At 37.5% G+C, this 22,628-nt stretch overlaps 1 protein-coding gene across 1 annotated transcript; it reads left to right on the forward strand.

Annotated features, from left to right (window-relative positions):
- The first annotated feature begins 11,636 nt into the window (after nt 1-11,636).
- On the forward strand, nt 11,637-22,625 carry LOC149587295 (uncharacterized). The gene is made up of 2 exons (XM_089863691.1): nt 11,637-12,449; nt 22,550-22,625. Exons 1-2 carry the CDS (start codon nt 11,826-11,828, stop codon nt 22,577-22,579), a joined length of 654 nt encoding a protein of 217 aa, XP_089719817.1. The 5' UTR covers nt 11,637-11,825; the 3' UTR covers nt 22,580-22,625.
- Nucleotides 22,626-22,628: the final 3 nt, after the last annotated feature.

The raw sequence follows: 22,628 nt of genomic DNA on the forward strand, positions 1-22,628 counted from the left end.
GACCGAACATCCCGCAATGATTTTAGATTTCCAGCCGAATGGCTATATTCCCGATGGACCAAAATCCCAACCGTCCGAATATGCCCCAAAAAAATACATGAATATAACTTGAAACACTGTAGCCGTCAGCGATTCGGTGGTGTAGTGGATACGATGTTGGACTGCGAAGCGATAGGTTGTTGGTTCGAATCTCCGAAAGGTATGTTAATAATATTAAAAGTACATGTTTCGTGATACTAATTTAAACGCTCACATTCATTCCTTTCAAGGCAAGAGATATATAGAATTAATAAACAAATTGTGCTTAAAATGAAGTACAGTCTTAATGGTAGTTCCATCAATGTCTTTAAATTTTAAATTAAAATTTTAATATTTTGGTTTCGGGTTAGGTTAGGTTAGGTTAGGTTAGGTTAGGTTAGGTTTGGTTAGGTTTGGTTAGGTTAGGTTAGGTTAGGTTTGGTTTGGTTCCAATAATTCGTTGACACCTTTTCCAAAATATGCTCCTTTTAATTAGCTACCACCTTTTTCCAAAATATTCTCCCTTTAAATAGCTACCACCTTTTCCAAAAGATTTTCCTATTAATTAGCTGCCACCTTTTCCAAAACATTCTCCTACTAATTAGCTGCCACATTTTCCAAAATATTCTCCTTTTAATTAGCTACCACCTTTTCGAAAATATTCTCCTATTAATTAGCTGCAACCTTTTCCAAAACATTCTCCTACTAATTAGGTACCACATTTTCCAAAATATTCTCCTTTTAACTAGCTACCACCTTTTCCAAAATATTCTCCTTTTAATTAGCTACCACCTTTTCCAAAACAATCTCCTTTTAATTAGCTGCCACCTTTTCCAAAATATTCTCCTATTAATTAGCTGCAACCTTTTCCAAAACATTCTCCTACTAATTAGCTGCCACATTTTCCAAAATATTCTCCTTTTAATTAGCTACCACCTTTTCTAAAATATTCTCCTATTAATTAGCTGCCACCTTTTCCAAAAGATTTTCCTATTAATTAGCTGCCACCTTTTCCAAAATATTCTCCTATTAATTAGCTGCCACCTTTTCCAAAATATTCTCCAATTAATTATCTGACATCTTTTCCAAAATATTTCTATTATTGCTAATAAATTGTTCGTGGTAAGAGGCGGGCTTTTAATACTCATATAAATAATCTTTTTACCTCCAAACAAGGTTGGGTTGGGTTAGGTTAGGTTAGGTTAGGTTACGTTTGGTTAGGTTAGGTTAGGTTAGGTTAGGCTAGGGTAGGTGAGGTTCGCCGTAATTAAAACGTAGTTAAAATAAGTGCAGTAATACATTTTCAACTCACATTTATTTTAACAATAATAAGTTGTGAAATTAAAAATATATTTAATGCAAAACCACACAGTATGTCTTCTTCCAGTTCAATAGAATTTCGTTCCAATGGGACTATAATAAAATCGCACCTTTGGCTACGTTCGGTCGAATAAGACCCCAAAAAAAACCCTTTCTGTCGAATGGGAATTCGGTTCAATGGGACCAAAGCCTTTTAACGACGTACTCGAGTTCAAAATTCTCGTAACTCCAAAGCACTGAGGTTAAAATGCACGTATCTCTTTTATCGACATGCTCGAGTTCAAAATTCTCGTAACTCCAAGGCATTGAGGTTAAAATGCACGTATCTCCGATTGGTTTATTGAGACTTGGACTCTCTTTGAGTTAAAATGCACGTATCTCCGTCGATCTCCGATTCGTTTCATTATCAGTAAGACCATGCCTTTCAGGGAAGGGACACATAAATAATTAAATATCCATTTCGTTTGAAATTATTCATTTCATATTTCATTATCAGTAAGGCCAAGCCTTTCAAGGAAGGGACACATATTATAAAAAAAACCGTTTTTACAAAACGGAAAAAACCTGATATATACTACATCGTTGATTTTGGGTCGCCACTCACTGTTCTTTTCACGGCTTCTAAGGAACAGATATTATTTATTCTAACCGTTTCATATAACACCACCATTTATTAAAGCGGTAACATTACCTCATGACAATTAATATCACATGTCATGACAGCATAAACTATTAAAGCGCTAATATTACGTCATGACAATTAATTTCACATGTCACAGCTAAAAACTGCCGATTCTTATCAGGGGCGTCAACTTCATTATCTTAACACATTTTCTTTACTTTTGATAAAAGCTTAACAACAGTACAATGAGTATAAACCCATTAGTGGAAGCAGTATTTTTTCCGAAACAATCTCGCTTATGTTTATCCTCTCTAGACTTCGCTAAAAACGTATTACTCCTACGTAAAATATTAATAGACAGGCAAGGATCCATACCATTAAAGAAGGAGCGCAATATTATCCATATTTTCATTTCATATACAGAGAAAAGAAATTATTATGTTACTGAGAGGAGCTTCCCATTTTTGTTGTTGTTTTGAAAAATATATCGCAATGCACGTGCCTTGATAGATATAGGAGGCAATGAATGAAATATATCACAATACACGGGCCTTGATAGATATAGGAGGCAATGAATGAAATATATCACAATGCACGGGCCTTGATAGATATAGGAGGCAATGAAGGAAATATATCGCATGCATGGGCCTTGGTAGATATAGGAGGCAATGATAATATCTCTCTTTGCACGAGAGGTTTATCTTTAATATTTAAATAAATATAATTATTTTTAATTATTTTAATCTTCAATAATTAACATTAATAATAGTTAAATCGTTTAAAATAAAGTTATACCTATTATCTTCTCAAACTTTGCTAATATTGACGTTTAAATTGAAGCGTACCCCTCTTACCCGATTCTTTTAAAATTTTGGTATATATATATGGAAATCGTTTCCCTTATAATAGTAAGGAAAAAGCGCAAATGCGAAAACCTTTGGTGGCCGATCCCACCTTAGGGAGGCTAGACGTTTCTCGTAACCCTAGCTGATCGCCGCGTATATCCTAAAACCAAACTATAATAATGGAGTAGAAGCCAATGATACAGATTGGTGTCTATGTGGAATAGACGGAAGGTCAGTGGATGATGGTGTTAGAAGCCAGTGTAACTGCAGACTGGTGTCAATGTGGGATTGACAAAGAAGAGAAGATGGTGGTGTTGGAAGCCAGAAAAGTACCAGACTGGTGTTCATGTGGGATGGTCGATGACCAAACATGGTGGTGTGAGAACTCAAGTATAGAGTAGCCAACGGAGAGAAATACAATTTTCCAAATTTCTGTGAACTGTCATTGCGGTCCGGAAATTGGGAACACGTTTGCTCCGATACGCAAACTGCGAACGCGGTCACGTGGGTGTAACAATGGACAGACAGACAGACACACAGACACACAGACAGACAAACACACAGACACAGAGACAGACACACACACACACCGCGACAGACTCACACAGACAGACACACACACACAGACAGACACGGCCGTTACAGAACCTCTCCTGGGCTACGTCACACGGAGAGGTAAAAAAACAGATACCCGGCGTCTTAAATAGTCCTAGCAAAGGCTACCCAGATTGATAAGATCTTCGTTCCTTACTCCCAAATATTCTTTGGTTTTGTTAATAGTTTTACCTAAAGAATATTTTAAACACCCTACTCAGTCTTTATTGTGGTTCCCGAATTTATGTACCTGGTAAATCGGCTCTTAAGGCGGAAGGATCGCAAGGATCCGAAGGAGCCGCGTTAATGAACTATTTTCCTCCGCGTAAGGGGAGGTTCTTTCCTAGGAGCTTAGAGAATATCGTGTAGCTCCCCTAGGCACATGTTACGTACTTCATGTGTAAAGCCTAATCGGCTTCTGCTTATATGTTGCTATCGTATGCTTTACAAATATAATCTGCATTCCTCTGCACACACAAACCTTTTTCTGGTTTACGATTATTTCTTTGTGTTTAGTTAGCTGCGAAAAAGCCTCTTCCAAATTAAAAATTGTTAAAAACAGACCGAGGTCATCACTATGAAAATATTATCTGGAAGCTTTAATGATTATGACTGTAGAAAGAAAAGTATGTGGTAGATTCATCTCAATTAATCTAAACAATGCTCGGTGTTTCCTTTGCACTAATATCGAAACTCAGAATTAACATATATGAGAAATTGGTTTTGCAATTTGGTTTGTCAATCGGGGTTCCGGGAATTGAAAGGCGTTGACAAACGATCAGCCAAACATCCTTGGCTACAGCGCCAATATTGGGGAGAAACTATTTTCCTCCGCGTAAGGGAAGGCTCTTTCATAGGGGCTTAGAGAATATCGTGTGGCTCCCTAAGGCACATGTTACGTACTTCATGTGTAAAGCCTAATCGGCTTCTAATTTTACTTCCTCTACGTCAGTCACTGTTCATTCCATAAAGTTGAAAACATCATCAACTGCTTCGAAAACGGAGAATTGTAAAACCTTTTATGTAAATAATTAATCTTCATGGTTTTAATTTTTAAATTAGACCATTTGGGAACATGCTCAATCCAGAATTACACATTATCAACGGTAGGCGCGTGACAATTAAGAACGTGGAATTCTTTAACAAAGATAAAAGCCCACCCGTAAGATTATACTACCATGAAATAAACAAGATCGCTAGAAGTCTTATGCCCAGAAGCCCAATTGTTTAATTATCTGCCCTAGAAAGGGGATTGCTATCTTGGCTTTTGGTATTCTATACAGACTTATTGTTTAATTCTCCGTTATGTGATACGTAGGCCAGTCATTTCTTCACTCAATTTTAAATTAAGGCTCAGATTCATTTCAGATTAGACTATCTTGAGCAGGATAAATTTTCAAAAATATTTTGATTTTACTCTTTTTAGCCACATCGTTTGATGTACATCTAACGATGAGGGTATTAGTTTGGCTTGGTCTGAAGAAGATGATGAAGGAGAAGTATCGTTCGTCTTATTCAAGGGAGAGTGAAAAAGGAATTTTTGATTTTGAAAGGGTGGGGATTATGATTTTTCTATAACAATGCAATGCGAATGTATAACGCACATGTTAATGAACGCGCTTAGAGGGAAAAGGGATAAATTGTGTTAAGGTAATATTTTTCATTAATTGGTGATTTTAAAGGGGAAAGGATTATTATCTATCTCTAACAGTACAATGCGGATGCACTGTGAAAATATTAATGAACAAACAGTAATATCTGTAGTCTTTTATGAACATACAATTTTATCATATTGCTTACATAAAACGAAAAATTTCATTCTCTCTTTAAAATTTCTCATACTTTAAACCATGACTTTTCTAAGAACCAGAACTTTCTATACAATAAATAAAAGATTCGGGGTTTACACAAAGAAAGAACTCAAGTTGAGTGTTTTACCGAATTCTTTCTCTTTCAAACGCTTCTGAGCATAAGTTCATGCTAGAAATTTATAAGATGCGATGAGTATGCGTTGGCATAAGTTTATGTTGTAAAGTTAAATGAGCGTTATGCGTTTGATCATTTTAGCATTGCTAATCGAGGGGATAATCACTAAAATGGGTAATCACTATAACTAAACTTTCTCTTTCAAAAGGTTCTGGGCGTAAGTCCATGTTAGAAATTTATAAGATGCGATAAGTGTCCATCGGCATAAGTCTATGTTGTAAACTCATCAAGGGGATAATCACTAAAACTATCTGTTCTTCGATTCGCCGGAATATTACAATTGCAGCATAAGTAAATTTATAGAGGTAATAATTTTATCACTGTTTAGGGGCTATTCACTCACATTTTATACACGGTAAATCATTTAATCATTGTAAAAGATGGCGCTATCCACTCATTAGGGTAGGGTATACAGGGGCTATTCACTCGTACGATGTGGCTACTATTACGAGCCCTTGGGCCGTCTTGTTGGTTGTTATAAACGCGGCCGTATCATCGTGAGATAATTATAAGTTCCTACTAACACCAAGGACAGTCTTTTTTTCTAGAAAATGTATAGTTCACAAATGCGCACGACGGAATTTAATGCCTAAAATCTGATATTTCGTTATTCTGTTTTAACGTAGGCGAATTTGTTCTAAAATACACTTGTATTGTGCCAGCGAGCTTCCATCAAGGTCTTTTAATGTAGGGTTTGATACTATCAACGTTACGGTTTGTTGGAAAACATAGAAGTGTTAGTTAGACGCTCCATAACATCACAAGGCTCAGCTAGAAAATGTATAGTTCACAAATGCGCACGACGGAATTTAATGCCTAAAATCTGATATTTCGTTATTCTGTTTTAACGTAGGCGAATTTGTTCTAAAATACACTTGTATTGTGCCAGCGAGCTTCGATTAAGGTCTTTTAATATAGGGTTTGATACTATCAACGTTATGGTTTGTTGGAAAACATAGAAGTATTAGTTAGACGCTCCATAACATCACAAGGCTCAGCTAGTGTATTAAAAAAATTCCTCAAATTTACTTTAGCAAAGATTTTACTATTATTCATCTTGAAATGAATTCATTTATTCTGGATGACTTTTGTGAATCTAAATTTTGGCGTTTTTTGGGTATGTTAATTGCTGTGTATTTACTTTACCTGGACTCTGGTTATGGCATTTGATGACGTAAAAATAAGGTTCAAATTTTCACTTTTGGATTTAATAATTGAGTGTGCACCTTATTCTAAACAGGACGCCAATTTGACATGGTACACGAATGATCCAGACTTGACTCCTGGTTTTCAAAAGACCATCCTGGTCTGGCTGCCATGCGTGATACTCTCGTTCTTCCTTCCCTTGGAAGTCTTGTTGATCGGCAATCGGAGCGGCAAAGTTTTCGCTGTTCTCATCTTTTCATTACGAAAAGTGTAAGTCCTTTCATACCTAACGAATACCGAGCTTAATTGCACATCTGCACGCGATCTAGCCACTGTAATACCTATTATTTATGCATTCTAGGAGAGCGGTGGCTCTCTTGGATAAGACTTGATACTGCCTCTTATGGATGGTTTTTAATTGGCCGTAACGTTTTTCGTATTGTGTTTGCTGCTTTGAAAAAAAAACACTGAACTAAAATTCGGGATTTAAATGTGTGGTTAAAATTTTACAGTGAATCTTGCAATAGTTTTTCTTATAAAAATAAAGTTGCTAAGGGTGGTTTTAGAATCCTTGAAATGAATCCGACATTTGGTGAAAAATACTATATTCTTTCATAGAGATAACATGGGATTTTTTTGAAAAATGACCTTTTGTGGGAAGGCATATAAAGAAAACTATTCACTCATTACGTTTGGGAACCATCTTAAATGAAAGATAACAGTTCATGGATGTGCCTTTCCATAGTTTCAAGTATTGATTTTTATCATTATAAACACATACTTCGACTTACGTTGTTTTGGGTATTGGAGTTAAAGCGTTTTAGCACTGTTAGGGACACGCATTTTAGCCCTTTTTTTTATGTTGGACTTAAGGCGTTTTTTCATGATTCACGCCGTAAGAGGGACTTTAGCTATAGAAGATAATTTTTTATTTTTAGGTTTCAATGCGAATTGGGTCAGAGGACCGCGGCCAGGACGTGATTATTCTGGTTTCAGTATGTGTGTAAGCAGGGGAAGGAGATGTGGTTTACTTGGGAGGTGACGGACGGGGTGTGGGGGTCAAGTCATCTCCGGTGGACACGGGGCAGTCGGCACCTATAGGGTAGGATCGCCGACATGTGTCTTATTCCCTCAAACTTTGCCGCCCAGAAGCTTTGCTTACAGGAGTGCGCCACACTCCCGGCTAGAATATAATTTTAAACCTTTTTTTTTTATTTAAGAGGTTTCAATGTAAATTGGGTCCCTGGAGGGTCCGCGACAAGGATGCGATTAGTCAGGTTTCAGGATGTGACTAATCAGGGAAGGAATTGAGGTTTACTTGGGAGGTGACGGAAGGGGTGTGGGGGTCAAGTCACCTCCGGCGGACACGGGGCAGTCGGCACCTATAGGGGAGGATCGCCGACATGTGTCTTATTCCCTCAAACTTTGCCGCCCAGAAGCTTTGCTTACAGGAGTGCGCCACACTCCCGGCTAGAATATAATTTTAAACCTTATCCCACTAACGAGGCGAATCCAGTCGGAAGCAGACTACGCTTAGAGGCGGCGAACGAGGAGCGACTCCCTTTCCCATAATGCCTTGAGCAGCACTACTTTCCAAAAACACAATATACAACCTCTAGCCTCCTGATTGGCTACATGAAGTTTAAGAGGGGGGGGGGTGAAAACCTAGACGACCCTCAAACGAGGTGGAAAGCAGGACTAAAGCTAAATTTAGACCCAAGTATTATACTCTCTTTTATATTCTCTTGATAAATATCGCGAAAAAACTAGTTTGGAATTTTTTATTTTATTTTCGAAAATTTCAAAATTGCATGTTTTCACCGTAACTCCTGTATACCGTATTCCGCACTCAGTCTTGTAAAAAACGTAATTAATAGCCGGTAATTTGGAAAAGGCGCATTGTTTTGGCTGAAGGAACTAAACTTTAAAACTCATATTTAGGAAAAGAGGCATAATTTTTGGTGAAGGCACTAAATTCAAAAACCGATATCTTGGAAAAGGTGGCAACTAGTTACAGAAGGGGCATAATTTTTGGTGAAGGCACTAAATTTATAAACCGATATCTTGGAAAAGGTGGCAACTAGTTGCAGAATCCATCAAACCTAACCTAGAGCTATAGGGATGCGAAATTTTGGTGATTTCAAATTTTCAAACGAAGTTTTGACCCAGTTCCGGCGGTCGAATATTTTTTTAACTATTTTTTTAAACTCCCCGTGGTCTAATTAGTCAGGTAAGACCGTTATTTCATGTAAATAGATATAATGCAATTGTGCCCGGTATTCGATAGGCCCATTTTCACTATTCGGTACGAATAGCGAATACCGAACTGTCAATTTGGTTAAAGTTCGACTACCATAAATTTAGGTAGGTGGCACTAGAGAGACCCACCTTATTTTAAAAAATATCACCCCAAATTTGTTTATCTCCCATCAAAAACTACCCGAAATTTCCTAGGAAAATTTTAAGAAATACTTGGTAACCAATTTAGGAGCGTCTAAATGTTTTCTCCTTGCTTAGTATTAACTATTCGCGAATATTAAGGTTACCACCCGATTAACTACGAATAGTTAAGCCTATTATTCTCGAGTATTAGGGTTAACTATTCGCGAATACAAGGCTTAACTATTCGTGATTAATCGGTTAGTATAAATTTTACCAAGGCCTAACTATTCGGTATTCGATTTGGAATAAACTATTCGATTAGGTATTTGATAAAAAAATTTCTTGGTATTCGGTAACTGGTTCGATACCCAAAAAGTGGTATTCGCACACTCCTAATATTAATAGATTATAAAAACAAAACATTACTGTAAAGATTTCATAGGTTCTTTTTCCCACTGTCCATTACTCGGTTTAGTCGTGAGGCAGTTTGATTTTTTAAATAAATAGTTCTCAGACCAAAATAGGTGTCTTTATTAATAATATTCACTATTTTTGAATACATCTTTCATATTATTACCCTGAGATAATTTGTTTAACAAATATCGTAATTAGGCATAATAGACTCAACAGAAAAGCGTTTGACATGGAGAAATCACCGCGAGAGGAGCTCATCATATGATGTTCACTCAATCTTGAATGGTTTCTTTCTTCAGCTGCGAATACTTCGTTCAGCGCCATCATCAAAACTAAACGCAAATAGAAACAAGATGCACCAAAGGCATATGAGAGTGTTTTGCAATGTGATACAGTGGCTTCGTTTAAACCAACGCCCCCCCCCCAAAGGGTTCGGATACACTAGGTAGTTATTTTAACATTTTAGCAATTTAAATCGTATAACAATGGTATTTATAATGTCCTCCAGTAACCTTTCCACTAATGAGAATATGAAAAAGTTAATTTAAATTTGAAATGAAATTAAATCACTCTACTTTCTCACACTTAACAATATGAGTTGCAGTATCGAAGACGTTAAATAGCCGAATCCTGCACTGTCAACCTCGGTTCGGATCCCGTTCGATCCACGAATTATTCCAATTTGGTTATGTTTGGTCTAGATACAGCTATACTTGATAATCAAGAATAGGTATCTCGGCTCAATACGGAACTACCATTTTATCTTCATACACGAAAATAAAGGTTAAACAGCCGGCTGGCCTGCCTGCTAGCGAGTCTGTTTGAAGGGGTTTCCTTTTAAAGCTAATTTAGCAATGGAAAAAAAGGTTAAACAATAATCACTAATACTTAAAATTGATCATTTAATTTTTTAAGTATAAATTGCATTCGATTTAAAGACTACTGTGCCGGCTAATCCCTCTCAGATTCGCTGTAAACCGCTTACTTATAACGTGCCTTAATATTTGCTCTGTCAAAAGTAAGGGTTTTGAAAGATTAGCCGTAATTAATATTAATTTATTAAAGATAACGATTATGTTATACGACAATCATTCGACACTGCTGTATGGATTGTGGAGTTAGAAACATGATACTGGTGTATTTATAAGATCTGCGGTAATTCGTAATAGGTGATTCCAGGAGTTCATGATAACCACCCTTCCGGGGAGGGAAGTACGAAACTGGTTAAAAAGCCCATAACAACAAAGTTTCGCCGTAAAGCTCAGCGGATTTATACACCGCTTAGCTCCCAAATAAACAGTTACCCCAATTTTTAGCGCCCACGCGCATTAACTTCCATACTTCCGCTTTAGCACTATTTTTATCGTGTGATTTTGGGAGCGAAAATGGCTCGAGTCTGTGTCTGTCGGCGCGGTGGAAATTAAGACTTGGCTAAGAAGTTGGCTTTTCTATGGTTTCTAGTTTTCTACAAAACATTTAAACGATCGTCATTAAGGTTTTGTTGTGTTATGTGTGAGTGAGAATTCCGTGGTTTAATTAAAACGGTTTGGACAAATTTATTCCCAGTATCTTCAATATAAGAATTCCATCGTGTTTCTACGTCCACAATAGTCACCATTTTTCTTAACGACGGAGATCCTAGCCAACTGAAGTTTTGGAACAAAAACCAAGGAGCATAGATACCACTACAATCTACTGTAAAGTTGTATGTCCATCAACAGGCTAGTCCTTTCTATGCGCAACGACAAAATCTTGTTGTTCGCGATTTTTACTATTAGCTCTATGGCCAGTTTCGTACTTCACCCCTGTAAATTATTGAATTTGTACGCGGAAAAAAAATGTTAAAAACTGTAATGTAAAAATATTCATGTAACTATAATTTGTTTAAAAATATTCACTGTATAATTTGTTTTTCAATATTCATGAAACCATGTAAATGTATTAATTTCACTGTAATGTAAAAAGAAAAAAAAGAGAGAAATATCTCGCAAGTCCATCGGTCTCGCAAAGAGATGAGGAAAGAGGAAAGGCCCCAGAAAATGCCTTCCCCTTCCCTCTACCTCTCCCTTGTAAAATACCTACCAAGGTAAGAGCGACAAAAAGACCCCTTTTTTGCTTTTGGACAAGCAGTCTAAAGAAAACCACCTTTAGAGTAGGCCACATAAACTAGTGGTAACCACAAAAAATAGTGGTAGCTCCGCAAACACAGGAGTAGAAAAAACTTTAGTAAAATTGAGCAAAAAGTTCAGCATGAAAAATAAACAGTTTTTTCTTTAAAACAAACTTAGTTCGTTGATTAATAAATTAAAATTAACCATCGTAAAACAGTGCGATTAGCCTACAATCTGTTTCAGTCCGGATCGTAGGCTTTTTTCCTAGCTCTCCCAAACTGAACCACAGAACGTCAGAAGATACAAAAGGGTCCGCGAACTTGGACAAATAATCTTCATGGTGCCGAAACCCGGGATTTCGTTAATTAACGAAATAAATCGCGAACGATGGCGAACAACAACGAACTCGTAAACCAGAACGTGTCGAGTGGAATCAACGCGGCTCAAGCAACGGGTCCAGCGCCAACCATCCAAGATCTTCTAAAATTAGCAAAAGCCGCCAGGAAAAGCACTAGAGCAGCCGTAACCAGAAAAATTAATGATCTAAATAAATTGATCAAATCGACTGCCGTTCCTGACGTTGAAGAACTTGAAGATGGATTAGCGATCTTAATCCAAAAGGAGGAAGATCTGATGCAAGCGGAAAACAAAGTTGAACCCCTAATAACTGACGAAGCCGACTTGGAAAAGGACCAAGATGAAGCTATAAAATACAAGGAAGACATCATTGGTATAAAACTCAAATTAAATCGGATGATCATCAAATTAGGTGGAACCGCCCCTTCGTCAACGTCATCCTTAACCGCAGGATCAACGGGCAACGCTGGAGGAAACGTACTCTTGCCCGGAGTAAACCAAAGTCAACTTCAAAGCAACTCTTCAACCTCGCAAAAAGTGGAAGTGAAATTACCTGCATTGACAATCGTCAAATTTAACGGAGATTACTCAAAATGGAACAGTTTTTGGGGACGATTTAAAGTAACAGTGCACGATAGTACGAGGCTTGACAAGGTAGATAAATTTGTTTATTTAATGTCTTATTTGGAAGGGGAAGCTTTCGAAGCTGTAGACGGGTTAATTGATTCAGAAGAAGCTTATGATGAAGCTATAGCATTGTTAAAAGAAAAATTTGATAAATCATACATCGCCTCACATTCATACATGCAAAAATTAAGGGATATTCAGCCGGTGACAAGTTCTAAAAACCTGCCCGCCCTTGGACGTTTATTAAATACATGCGAAATAAGCTTACGTAGTTTAAAATCCCTAGGTGAAAATACCACGGAAAATACCTCTTTCTTATGCCCAACCTTGTTAAGATGCCTTCCTGATGATATCAGGACCGAGTTTTGCCTACGTAAAAATTCAATTACTACTAATTTCAGTAAGTTGGATGTAAATGAATTGTTACAATTTATAAAAGAGCAGATAGAAAGTAGGGAGATGGCTCAGATTTTAGGTTCATCCTCGGGGCAAAATGGCGGGAAACTTGAATCCCATGTTAAAACAGAACATAAGCCTAAGATCAAAGTAGAAAACAAGTACTTTGCTAGCGCAGCTACCCTTACAGCGGGATCTAGGGGGAGAAACAACCAAACTGAAGGCGTCTATTGTATTTTTTGTAACAATACAAACCATAAATCAACAGAATGCCGGAATTTTACCCTAGAGCTGAAACAAGATATTTAAGGGATAGTCATAGGTGCTACATTTGTCTTAGATTTGGCCATGACGCAAAAACTTGTAGATCAAAATTTCGAACATGTAAAAAATGCCGTAAGAAACACAATTTCGTAATTTGTGAAGAAAATGAATCACATTTAAAACCAGGCCCAAGCGAAACCCTTGAGGCTAACGAAAATCAGTCGGTAGTAACAAATTTAGCTCCAATTAGAACAGTAGAAGAATTAGTCCTTCTGCAAACAGCTTTAGCTATTGTTAAAAATCCTAAATGGTACGGTCATGCTAATAAACTCTAGCGAAAGGGGCGTCGATCAAACTCTTAGAAAGTTCTTTGACCTAGAATCTATTGTAATAGATAGTAGGGAAAATTTGGACATCAGGGACGACGACACCGTAAACTTGTTTTTCAAAGACATTAGATTCAATGGGGAAAGGTATAAAGTGAAGCTTCCATGGAAAAATACCAAGGAATCACTCCCCGATAACAAAATGGTAGCGTTAAAAAGAATGTCTGGATTAGTTAAACAGTTTCAAAAGGACCCCACGTACTACCAAGAATATAAAAGGTGTTTAAACGAACAGGTAGAATCAGGGGTTGCGGAAAAAGTTCCCCAAAACCGAAATAGATAATAGAGTCCCAGATACCTATTATATCCCTCATAGGGGAGTGGTCAGAAACCACGTGTCAACCACGAAACTTCGCGTAGTCATGGATGCATCCTCTCACGTTAAAGGGAGCCCCTCCTTAAATGAATGCCTTTCTTCGGGACCCAACTTGAACCCGGACCTCCTGCTGTTACTTATAAGATTTCGAACATACAAAATAGCTGTGGTCGCCGATATTGAGAAGGCGTTCCTGCAGGTGGCTATAAATGAAAACGACAGAGATTCCACAAGGTTCTTTTGGGTCAAAGAAAATAAAGGGGTATTATTAGAAAATGAATTTGAAACCTATAGGATGACTAGAGTGCCTTTCGGGGTTACTTCTAGTCCCTTTCTCCTTGCATGCACTATTAAATATCATTTGGAACAAGCTAAAAACGCTGACCCAATTGTTAAACAAAAATTGAACAATGATATTTATGTGGATGATTTGACAAGTGGAGTAGATAGCGTGGATCAGGCTTACAAACTGTCTGAGGATGCAGCAAAATTAATGTTAGAGGCCAACATGCGTTTTAGAAGGTGGGTGACTAATAGTGTTGAATTAAGAAAACTTTGGGGAGAAAAAACAAGTCCAGGAGAAGTTAATCTCTTTGAATCAGAAATAGGCAAATCAGAATCAAAAATCTTGGGTTTAAAATGGGCCCCAGACTCTGACGCATTCTCGTTCAATTTAAGGGTGCTAATGGAAATTTTAAAGGACGCTAAAAAGACAAAACGTTGCGCTTTAAGCGCTGTGTCCCAAATTTTTGATCCAATCGGATTGTTGGCTCCGTTCACTATTAGAGCGAAATTTATCATCCAGAAAGTATGGGTAGAAAAACTAGAATGGGATAAAGAACTTCCTGAACCGTTGGCAACTGAATTTGAAACTTGGGTATTTGAATTGCCAGCTTTAAGCAAAATTAGTGTAAACAGATATTATTTTTGGGAAAATGAGGGTGACATAGTAAAATTAGAGCTCCACTGCTTTTGCGACGCTAGCCTTAAGGCGTACGCTGCGACGGTGTATGTCAGGTATGAGACTAGCGCGGGAAAAATAGGGACATCCCTAGTAGCTGCAAAGGCTAGAGTGGCTCCGCTCAAGGACCTTAAACGAAACAAAGAAGGTAAAGAGGACCTAAGCCTCCCAAGACTAGATCTGACAGGGTGTCTCATCGGGGCGCGCCTCACTAATTATGTTAAGAACACACTTGGTTCCAAATTGGAAAGAATTATTTGGTGGACAGATTCCACAGTAGCCAAAGCCTGGGTTCAAGGAAATCCCTTAAACTGGAAGCCATACGTAGTGAATCGCGTAAAAGAAATCCAACAATTGTCTGATCCAAACTTATGGTTTCATTGCCCGGGGATTCAAAATCCGGCAGATCTGCTAACTAGTGGTACACGGGCTGGAAAATTAATAAATTCAGATTTGTGGTGGAAAGGGCCCACGTGGTTGATGGAACCAGAAGTTAATTGGCCAAAGCACGATCTAGAGGAAATAGATTCGGATTTAGTGGGAAAATAAAGACGTAAGATCACGTTGTCGGTGCAAGTTGCAGATAAAAAGGGTCTCCAAAATATTATGGATCTTAACACCCACGAATCCCTAGATAAACTTCTGAGAATCACGGCTTACGTAATCAGATTCGTAAAAATAAAAACAAACCAAAATTCCGAAAATTTAGCTGGACCTATTACAGCTGAAGAAATGAAATTAGCGGAAATTAAATGGGTAAATTCTATTCAAAGCCAAATTTATACGCCTGAGCTTCGGAATTTAAAATTAGGACAGCAAGTTGAAATGAGCTCGAAATATGCCTCTCTCAGGCCTATTCTTAACAGGGTTGGCACGCTGGTATCCAGTCCGGTTTTATCCACCTGGATTAAACCGGTTTAAACCACGATGAAAAATCCAGTGGATTTTTCAAAACATATAATAAAAGAGTACAGCGCAGGCACCATAAAGTGAGATGGAAGGAAACGTTTGACCCACATGTCTTTACCTCTTTATTTCATCGAAATGGTCGATTCCCATATGTTGTGGGTTAGTTTGACGCGTCCTCCTCCCACTGCCCACCCGAAACTCGTGAGACTGAGTTGAATTTTTCGCAACGCTATATTGTTGGGTCGGACCGCGCATTTACAAAAAACTTTATCAGACCCTGTCCTATTGAGGATCACAAAAAGCCTACCCGGGCCCGACCCTAGCTGCCCTATTGAAGATCACAAAAAAGCCTACCCGGGCCCGACCCTAGCTGCCCTATTGAAGATCACAAAAAAGCCTACCCGGGACCAACCCTGCCCTATTGAAGATAATAAAAATATCTACCCGGGTAGACGGAATGATAACCCTACCCGACCCGACCAGCAAAACATTTTAAGTAATTTTCTCACCCAACCCGACCTAGGATTTTCCGACCCGATATGGGTCGGGTTGGATTGAAAAATCCTGATTATATCAGGGGCCCTACTCTAAGGAAATGTCTATAGTTTTATCAACTTTTATGTACAATTAAAATTATTCTCAATTAGACGGCCTAGCAGAAGACAACTAGCGCGCTAAATGTAAAAAGAAGTGCTAAAATTGAGCACTAGAGAGTAGTTTAAAAAAAGCCAGAAAAATCCAATAAAATCCGGTTTAAACCAGCAAAAAACCATACCAGTGGCTTTTTCAAGAAAAATCCGGATTTTTGCCAACCCTGATTCTTAATGAACACGGGATAATATGTTTGGGGGGTCGATTACAAGAATCAGATATGCCCTATACAGAAAAACACCCCATTCTAATGGACAACGGAGAAAGATTTGGAAAATTCCTCATGTTAAGAAGTCATAGACAGGTTAAGCATGCAGGTGTAAATGATACCATCACCCGCTTCGAGAGAAATACTGGATCCCAGCTGGCAGACAGTTGGCTAAAACCATAGTTAAAAATTGCTTAATTTGCAGAAGGCTTAGCGTAAAACCAGGTGACACTCCAATAGCGCCTTTACCCCACGACAGGTTAGACCAGTGCGCCCCATTTACTATTATTGGGATTGATTTTGCTGGCCCTATGTTAGTTAAGGATGGAAAAACGACAATGAAGGTTTACATCTGTTTGATAACATGTGCCGTGTCCCGAGCGATACACCTGGAATTGGTGCCATCTTTGACCACGGAGGATTTTTTATTAGCATTCAAAAGAATGATAGCCAGAAGGGGGTGCCTAGTGTCGTCTACAGCGACAATGCCAAAACATTTAAAAGGGCAGACTCGGACCTGGCATTTATCTGGAAGAATATCAAATTGGAGCAATTGAAGGAATTTTTTGGTACCCGTGGTATTGTATGGAAATTTATTGTTGAAAGAGCGGCTTGTTATGGCGGGTGGTGGGAGATCCTCGTTAAGTCAACTAAAACGTCTTTGAAAAGGAACTTGGGGCTCTCCTGCCTCTCCTATACAAAGCTAGAAACTGCGCTCATAGAAACTGAGGCAATAATTAACTCAAGACCCTTGACCTACATATATACCGATTTACAAGAACCTATTCCCTTGTCACCTGCTGAAATCCTAATAGGGCGCAGAATAACAACCCTGCCGCCGTTTAATCTAAATACGAAAAATGTACCTAATTCGAGAAAAGATTTAACTAAACGAATGAAACATCGGGAATTAATAATAAACAAATTTTGGAATCGTTTCCGTTGCGAATATTTAAGAGAATTGCGATCCGCTCACCACGGCAATCCCGCAAAAACCTTAGCCAAATAAAAACAGATGACATAGTCATTATTCAAGATGACAAATTGAAACGTCATATGTGGAAACTAGGGCGGGTGGTAGAGATAGTTAAAGGTCGTAACGGAAACATTCGTTCATGTGTCGTAAAAACATCTAATGGTACAAATATTAGGCGATCGTTAAAACATTTATGTAACTTGGAAATAAACAATTAATTAATTAATTACGCGTTAATTCTTAGGTGATACCTTAAGTATCACCGGGGGGAGCCCCCGAAGGGGGGTTATTATGAACTCCTGGTGATTCGTAAAGCTCTTCAAGGAATTTCTTCTGTTCCTTAATTATTGATACTGGCAAAAAGCCATGTTTCCCGAAATTTAACGATAACTAGACTAAATCTCAAAAATAATCAATAAATTAAAACTGAAGCAATGAAGTTTTTTTCTTTGGTAAAAAAAAGTCTAAGAATTGAATGATGGCACCCAATTGTAGATTTGAGCACCAGCAGTATCCTACTTTGTAAATTACATTAGTAGTACTTACGAATTGCGAGAAATACAACTAGAGAACAGAAATTCGTCATTTTAAGATTCCAGTTTTTTTTTCAGTTTGCCACGTTCGAACTTCTACCGAGGAAAATTTTCATAAGATAAACAGTGACGTGATCATTTATTATTCGCTAGTGTAGGCGATTTATTTGAACAATAAAGCAGCTGTCATAGCATCGGCTTAAATGCGAAATTCACTTGTGCCAGCGTTATCTCATGTCTACCCTGGTTTAAAAAGAAAGGTCATATGATACATAAGTTTGACACTGCTTACTGAGAGCTTGTCATAAGGTGACGTAGGTGAAACGTTATAGATTCTTGTAATGCGATGCCTGAAGAGGTGCTGTTAAAGGTTTAGTGAAGACTAAATAGGAAGATCGATTTCAAAAACGAGTGTAGTCAATTCTCGCGTCGTTCTCGAACTAGCTCATAGTAAGTCTTAAGCATTACGAAGCATAGAAGTGTCATACTTATCTTTTGGTATCGAGATCTTGAGGTGGTCTACATTCGGTCTGTACCTAGAGTAGTGGTTTCCTTTGAAGAAGTACGTAAAACCAGTGTTTTCCCAGACTAGAACTGCATCTATATTGTTAGGAATTCCATGGAAAACTTCAAATATTTTTGGGGTATCCCGTTTTAGGAAAAATTTTGTAAAATTTCCAATGTTGATCTCCCTACATAATTATATAGAACTAGCTGTTACCCGCGGCGTCGGTCGCGTGAAATAAGAACTTCCATCAAAATATATAAAGAATGGATTAATTTTACTGATGACTAATATTTTTGTAGCACTTCAGGAGCTAAGGCACTCGGCGTTGCCCGTCAGCCCGTTGGCAATTTTTTTATTACTTTTCATGCGGACATTATTCCATAGAGAAGAGTTTTTAAGGTTTGGCCACCATTTGAGTCATAACTGGCCATACTGAGTCAAATCCCGGAAAAAGCTAGCGCCATCTAGACAAAGTAAGACGTTAGCCGCATCCCTCTTTAGAACGTTGATTCTCCCATATCCGGTTTGCTACTATCTGCCGCTAGAAGGCGAATTAACAAGTATTTTTCAACTTTCTCCCTCTGCCATTCGTCCTTCAGTATTGCTTTTGTCCATGCATACACAGAGACATTCCGACACACAAGTAGGGTGTAGTATATACTCTCCATGACGTCATCGTTGTTGTAGGACTCGCGGGGTTTTTGAAGGTACGGTCATTGAGTGCATGGGTTCACAAAGACATCTATTGAGAATCTTTGTGCATTAACCTTCCTGAAAGTAACAAACGAATTTTCATGCAGTTTCTACTATCGCATATTGTTAGACGTAAAATACTTCGTAAACTTTTTAAATTTAAAACCTCATTATAGACGAGAAATAAGGTTCATCGGCTGATTGGATCTACTACACATTGCTTGCTTTCTACGTGTTCATACTTGAACTTACAGAAGAAGGTGACCATGGATTTTTAATTCCACCTGAAGAAAACGAAAAATATTTCTACTGAAACGTGGCAAGGACTGAAGATCGAAATAAAGGCTCTACCATTGTTATAATGGAATATTTATCGAGGAACTAGTCACTCTTTAATTCCCTGTACCCACATAAATTTCAAATTAGTCGTATCTTTCTAGGGTTGGGCTTTTAAAGATTACGCTCACTTTCTTTAATGGAGAGATACTGACCCCTAGATAATCAGCAAATACTCCCTATAATACATGGACCTTGAAATATAAATGATGCCGAACAACTGCGAAATTGAACAAGTTTCCATCGCTGATTCCTTGGTTTTATCATAGAGTGCTGTATAGTAACAAAGCCAAAAATAATGATAAAAAAAAAACATTTTTGGAGCATTAATTTAGTTTGAAAAAGCCTAGCTATTATTACGAAACCAAACTTATATTAACCTCAAATAGAATTTTTGATTAAAAAAAATCATTTCCATACGAATTTAGATTGTCTTCAAAGCAGGCAATGTTTGGTTCCATTCCTAAAAATAGTTACGCAACAATTCAAAAAGACCTCGTTTTTCAGACGTAGTCAATGTTGAGTATAGAGGTAAATGTATTTTTTCATTTTTCCCCATCACTTTGAAGAAACAACTCAGTAGGTTATGATGCATTAAAAACAGATATAAAAGCCAATGCACCCTCCTAAATATTAATTTTAAACCCCAAATAAATATTTAGTTTTCACTAACAAATCTTCTCCTAGTTATTCTCTTTATAGAGTAGATCGATGTAATGACTTTGAATGTCTCCCAAATTGGAAACTACTTTTTTTAGGAATGCAGATATTAAGTCTATATTATTGATGTTGAGAGATTGCCAAAACTTATAGATGTGCGTTTAAGTAGCGATTCATTATGTGTTGCATTCTTTTAGCTACAAGTAGACTGATGACTAAAATTATCAATGATTCAGCTAGTAATTTGTAACCCTGCTGATTTTGTATAGGTTCGTTTTGTCATAGCATTGTGTATATTCACCAATACTGCTTTTTTCATTCGAAAATGCATCTTTGTGACTCTTAAGTGCCTCCGACACGTTTAGGTCCAAATTAAAAAACCAAGTCATTTTTCAAACTGACTTGAAAATTAATATTTCGCTATAAACCCTTTTCATACTTGAGCCAGACTGCCACTGCTTGTTTTGAAAGGTGCAACCCGACGATTAGTATTATCTCACACCGCGAACATGCTCGAGCTGACCACCCTTTTTTTTATTGGATATTAGAGTCTCACCACTGGCAACCCCAGAAAAGGGGATTTTGAAAGCTGATCATTTGAGTCAAAACCACGAAAAAATGTACCGTTTCTTACAACATGATCTTGAGATAGATTTATTTCCACAAGCCTGAAATAAAACCTACTTACTTAGATACTCTAAGTCACGGATTCGAGAGCAGCCTTTTAGGCTAGGAAAGAATTATCCTTGAATAAATGGAATTTACGACGAATTGTCTGGAAATCGAATTAATATTAAATTCTTTCTATATAAAGGGTGTTAAAATTTAGCGGTCACATATGCGAACTCGCAGTGTGTTCGTTTAAACTAGAATTTCTCAAACCACAATCATTGAGCCAAAACTGGATCTTCGTAAAATAACTTTACATAGGGACATGCTTGAAAATTTTGTTTTACTAAGCACGATAATATTTTCCATTTGAAAATGATTTGCCGAGCTTTACCTCCAGCCTACTTTTGAGTAGGGAGAAATCCTCAGAATCTGGATTATAAATTAAAGGTATGTTACTTCAACATCTTGAAGCTGTAGATACGAAAGTTATATCTCGCGGATTTGTATCGGGTTGAACTAATTTTGGTCAGCTTCAGATTTCAGCAATTTTATGTCAGTGTTTAAAAGAAAACAGAGAAATCCTTCGTTTTGCTTCTCAAAAATTTTGCTTCATAAAAAATTTTGCATCTAATTACCCAAGGTGTGATAAATGACCACGAACCTTACTATTTCCCTAAAGAATGTAAATTTTTATTAAAAAGGTTAATTTTCTGTTTCTTTATGGCACTTTTATGAGATAAGTATAAATGGCTTTGATGTTCAAAATATTTGAGACACGTTAATGTTAAAGGGAATGAGAAGCTTCGTTTGAAAAACCTCTGATCTATATAGCAAAAGATAGAATTAATTTCTGTGAATTCAAAAATATCAAGCTTTTAATTCTCCGATTTCTGGTTATTTGGCAAAATGCATTTGAAAATGCTTCATATGAAATTATTTGAAATCCTCTTTTTAAGAAAGGCTAAAACGTTTCCTATAGTCCGACGTCACAGATATATGGTGCCACTCGCTCCGCTATCAGACCCACAGTTTAGACTGGCGAGAATTTCGGGACGCGTATACCTCGCGCCATAAGTTTATCATGCCTCATGATAAACTTATGCTCGCGCGTATAGGATTCCCGCGCTTTTTTTCCTCACGTCATAGTGATGTCATAAAACAGGCAAACAAACTCGACAAGACAAAATTGTTGATATATCGAAACTGAGTTTCCGTGGTTTTTCAATGGATTTTAAAAACAGAAAATTTGGTTCAATTATATTAAAAACTTGATCTTTTAAAGTAGAGACTTGAAAGTGTAACATAATACCACTTTCGTGGTGAAATATGATATTAAAGTTCAACTAGCTAATTGGACCAAGTCATCTTGCGACTTATTGCCACTTATCTAACGCCTTTACAATGCATAGAGGGTGGTGGCTAGCCCCTATGCCACAGCTAACCGACAGCGCCCTATCCTAACTATTAACCTCTGCAAGTTTTGATGGAAAGGAGAAACCGGGTTAGACCGCGGAGGAAAACTCCTTTTTTTTGTAAATTCCCATACCCTTTAAAATGAGAGCGTACAGTAAAATCATTAAAGAGATTAACAACCGTAAGAACTAGCAATTTTTAATCTAGTTGGATTCCCTAACACGTATAAAACAAAGTTACTAAACTCTACTTCCATTTTCCATTGGAAGAAGTTCGTTCTGAAGAGACTTGTTTCTTTATAATAGACACTTGCCGAACACATCCTGAAGTACTGAAAATATACAAGCCATTTCGACGCATCAAGACGTTGCTAAGCTGAAAATT

The sequence above is a fragment of the Phalangium opilio genome, unplaced genomic scaffold (genome assembly GCF_054372755.1).
Source record: "Phalangium opilio isolate 3A_F unplaced genomic scaffold, DU_Popi_V2 ptg001170l_1, whole genome shotgun sequence".
Taxonomy (NCBI): Eukaryota; Metazoa; Arthropoda; class Arachnida; order Opiliones; family Phalangiidae; genus Phalangium; species Phalangium opilio.

Coding starts and splice junctions, on each gene's coding strand:
- LOC149587295 (XM_089863691.1), top strand. CDS start 11,826: ATGGCGAACAACAACGAACTCGTAAACCAGAACGTGTCGAGTGGAATC. Junction 12,450..22,549: donor ATAGTACGAGGCTTGACAAG/GTAGATAAATTT, acceptor TCTTTATAATAG/ACACTTGCCGAACACATCCT.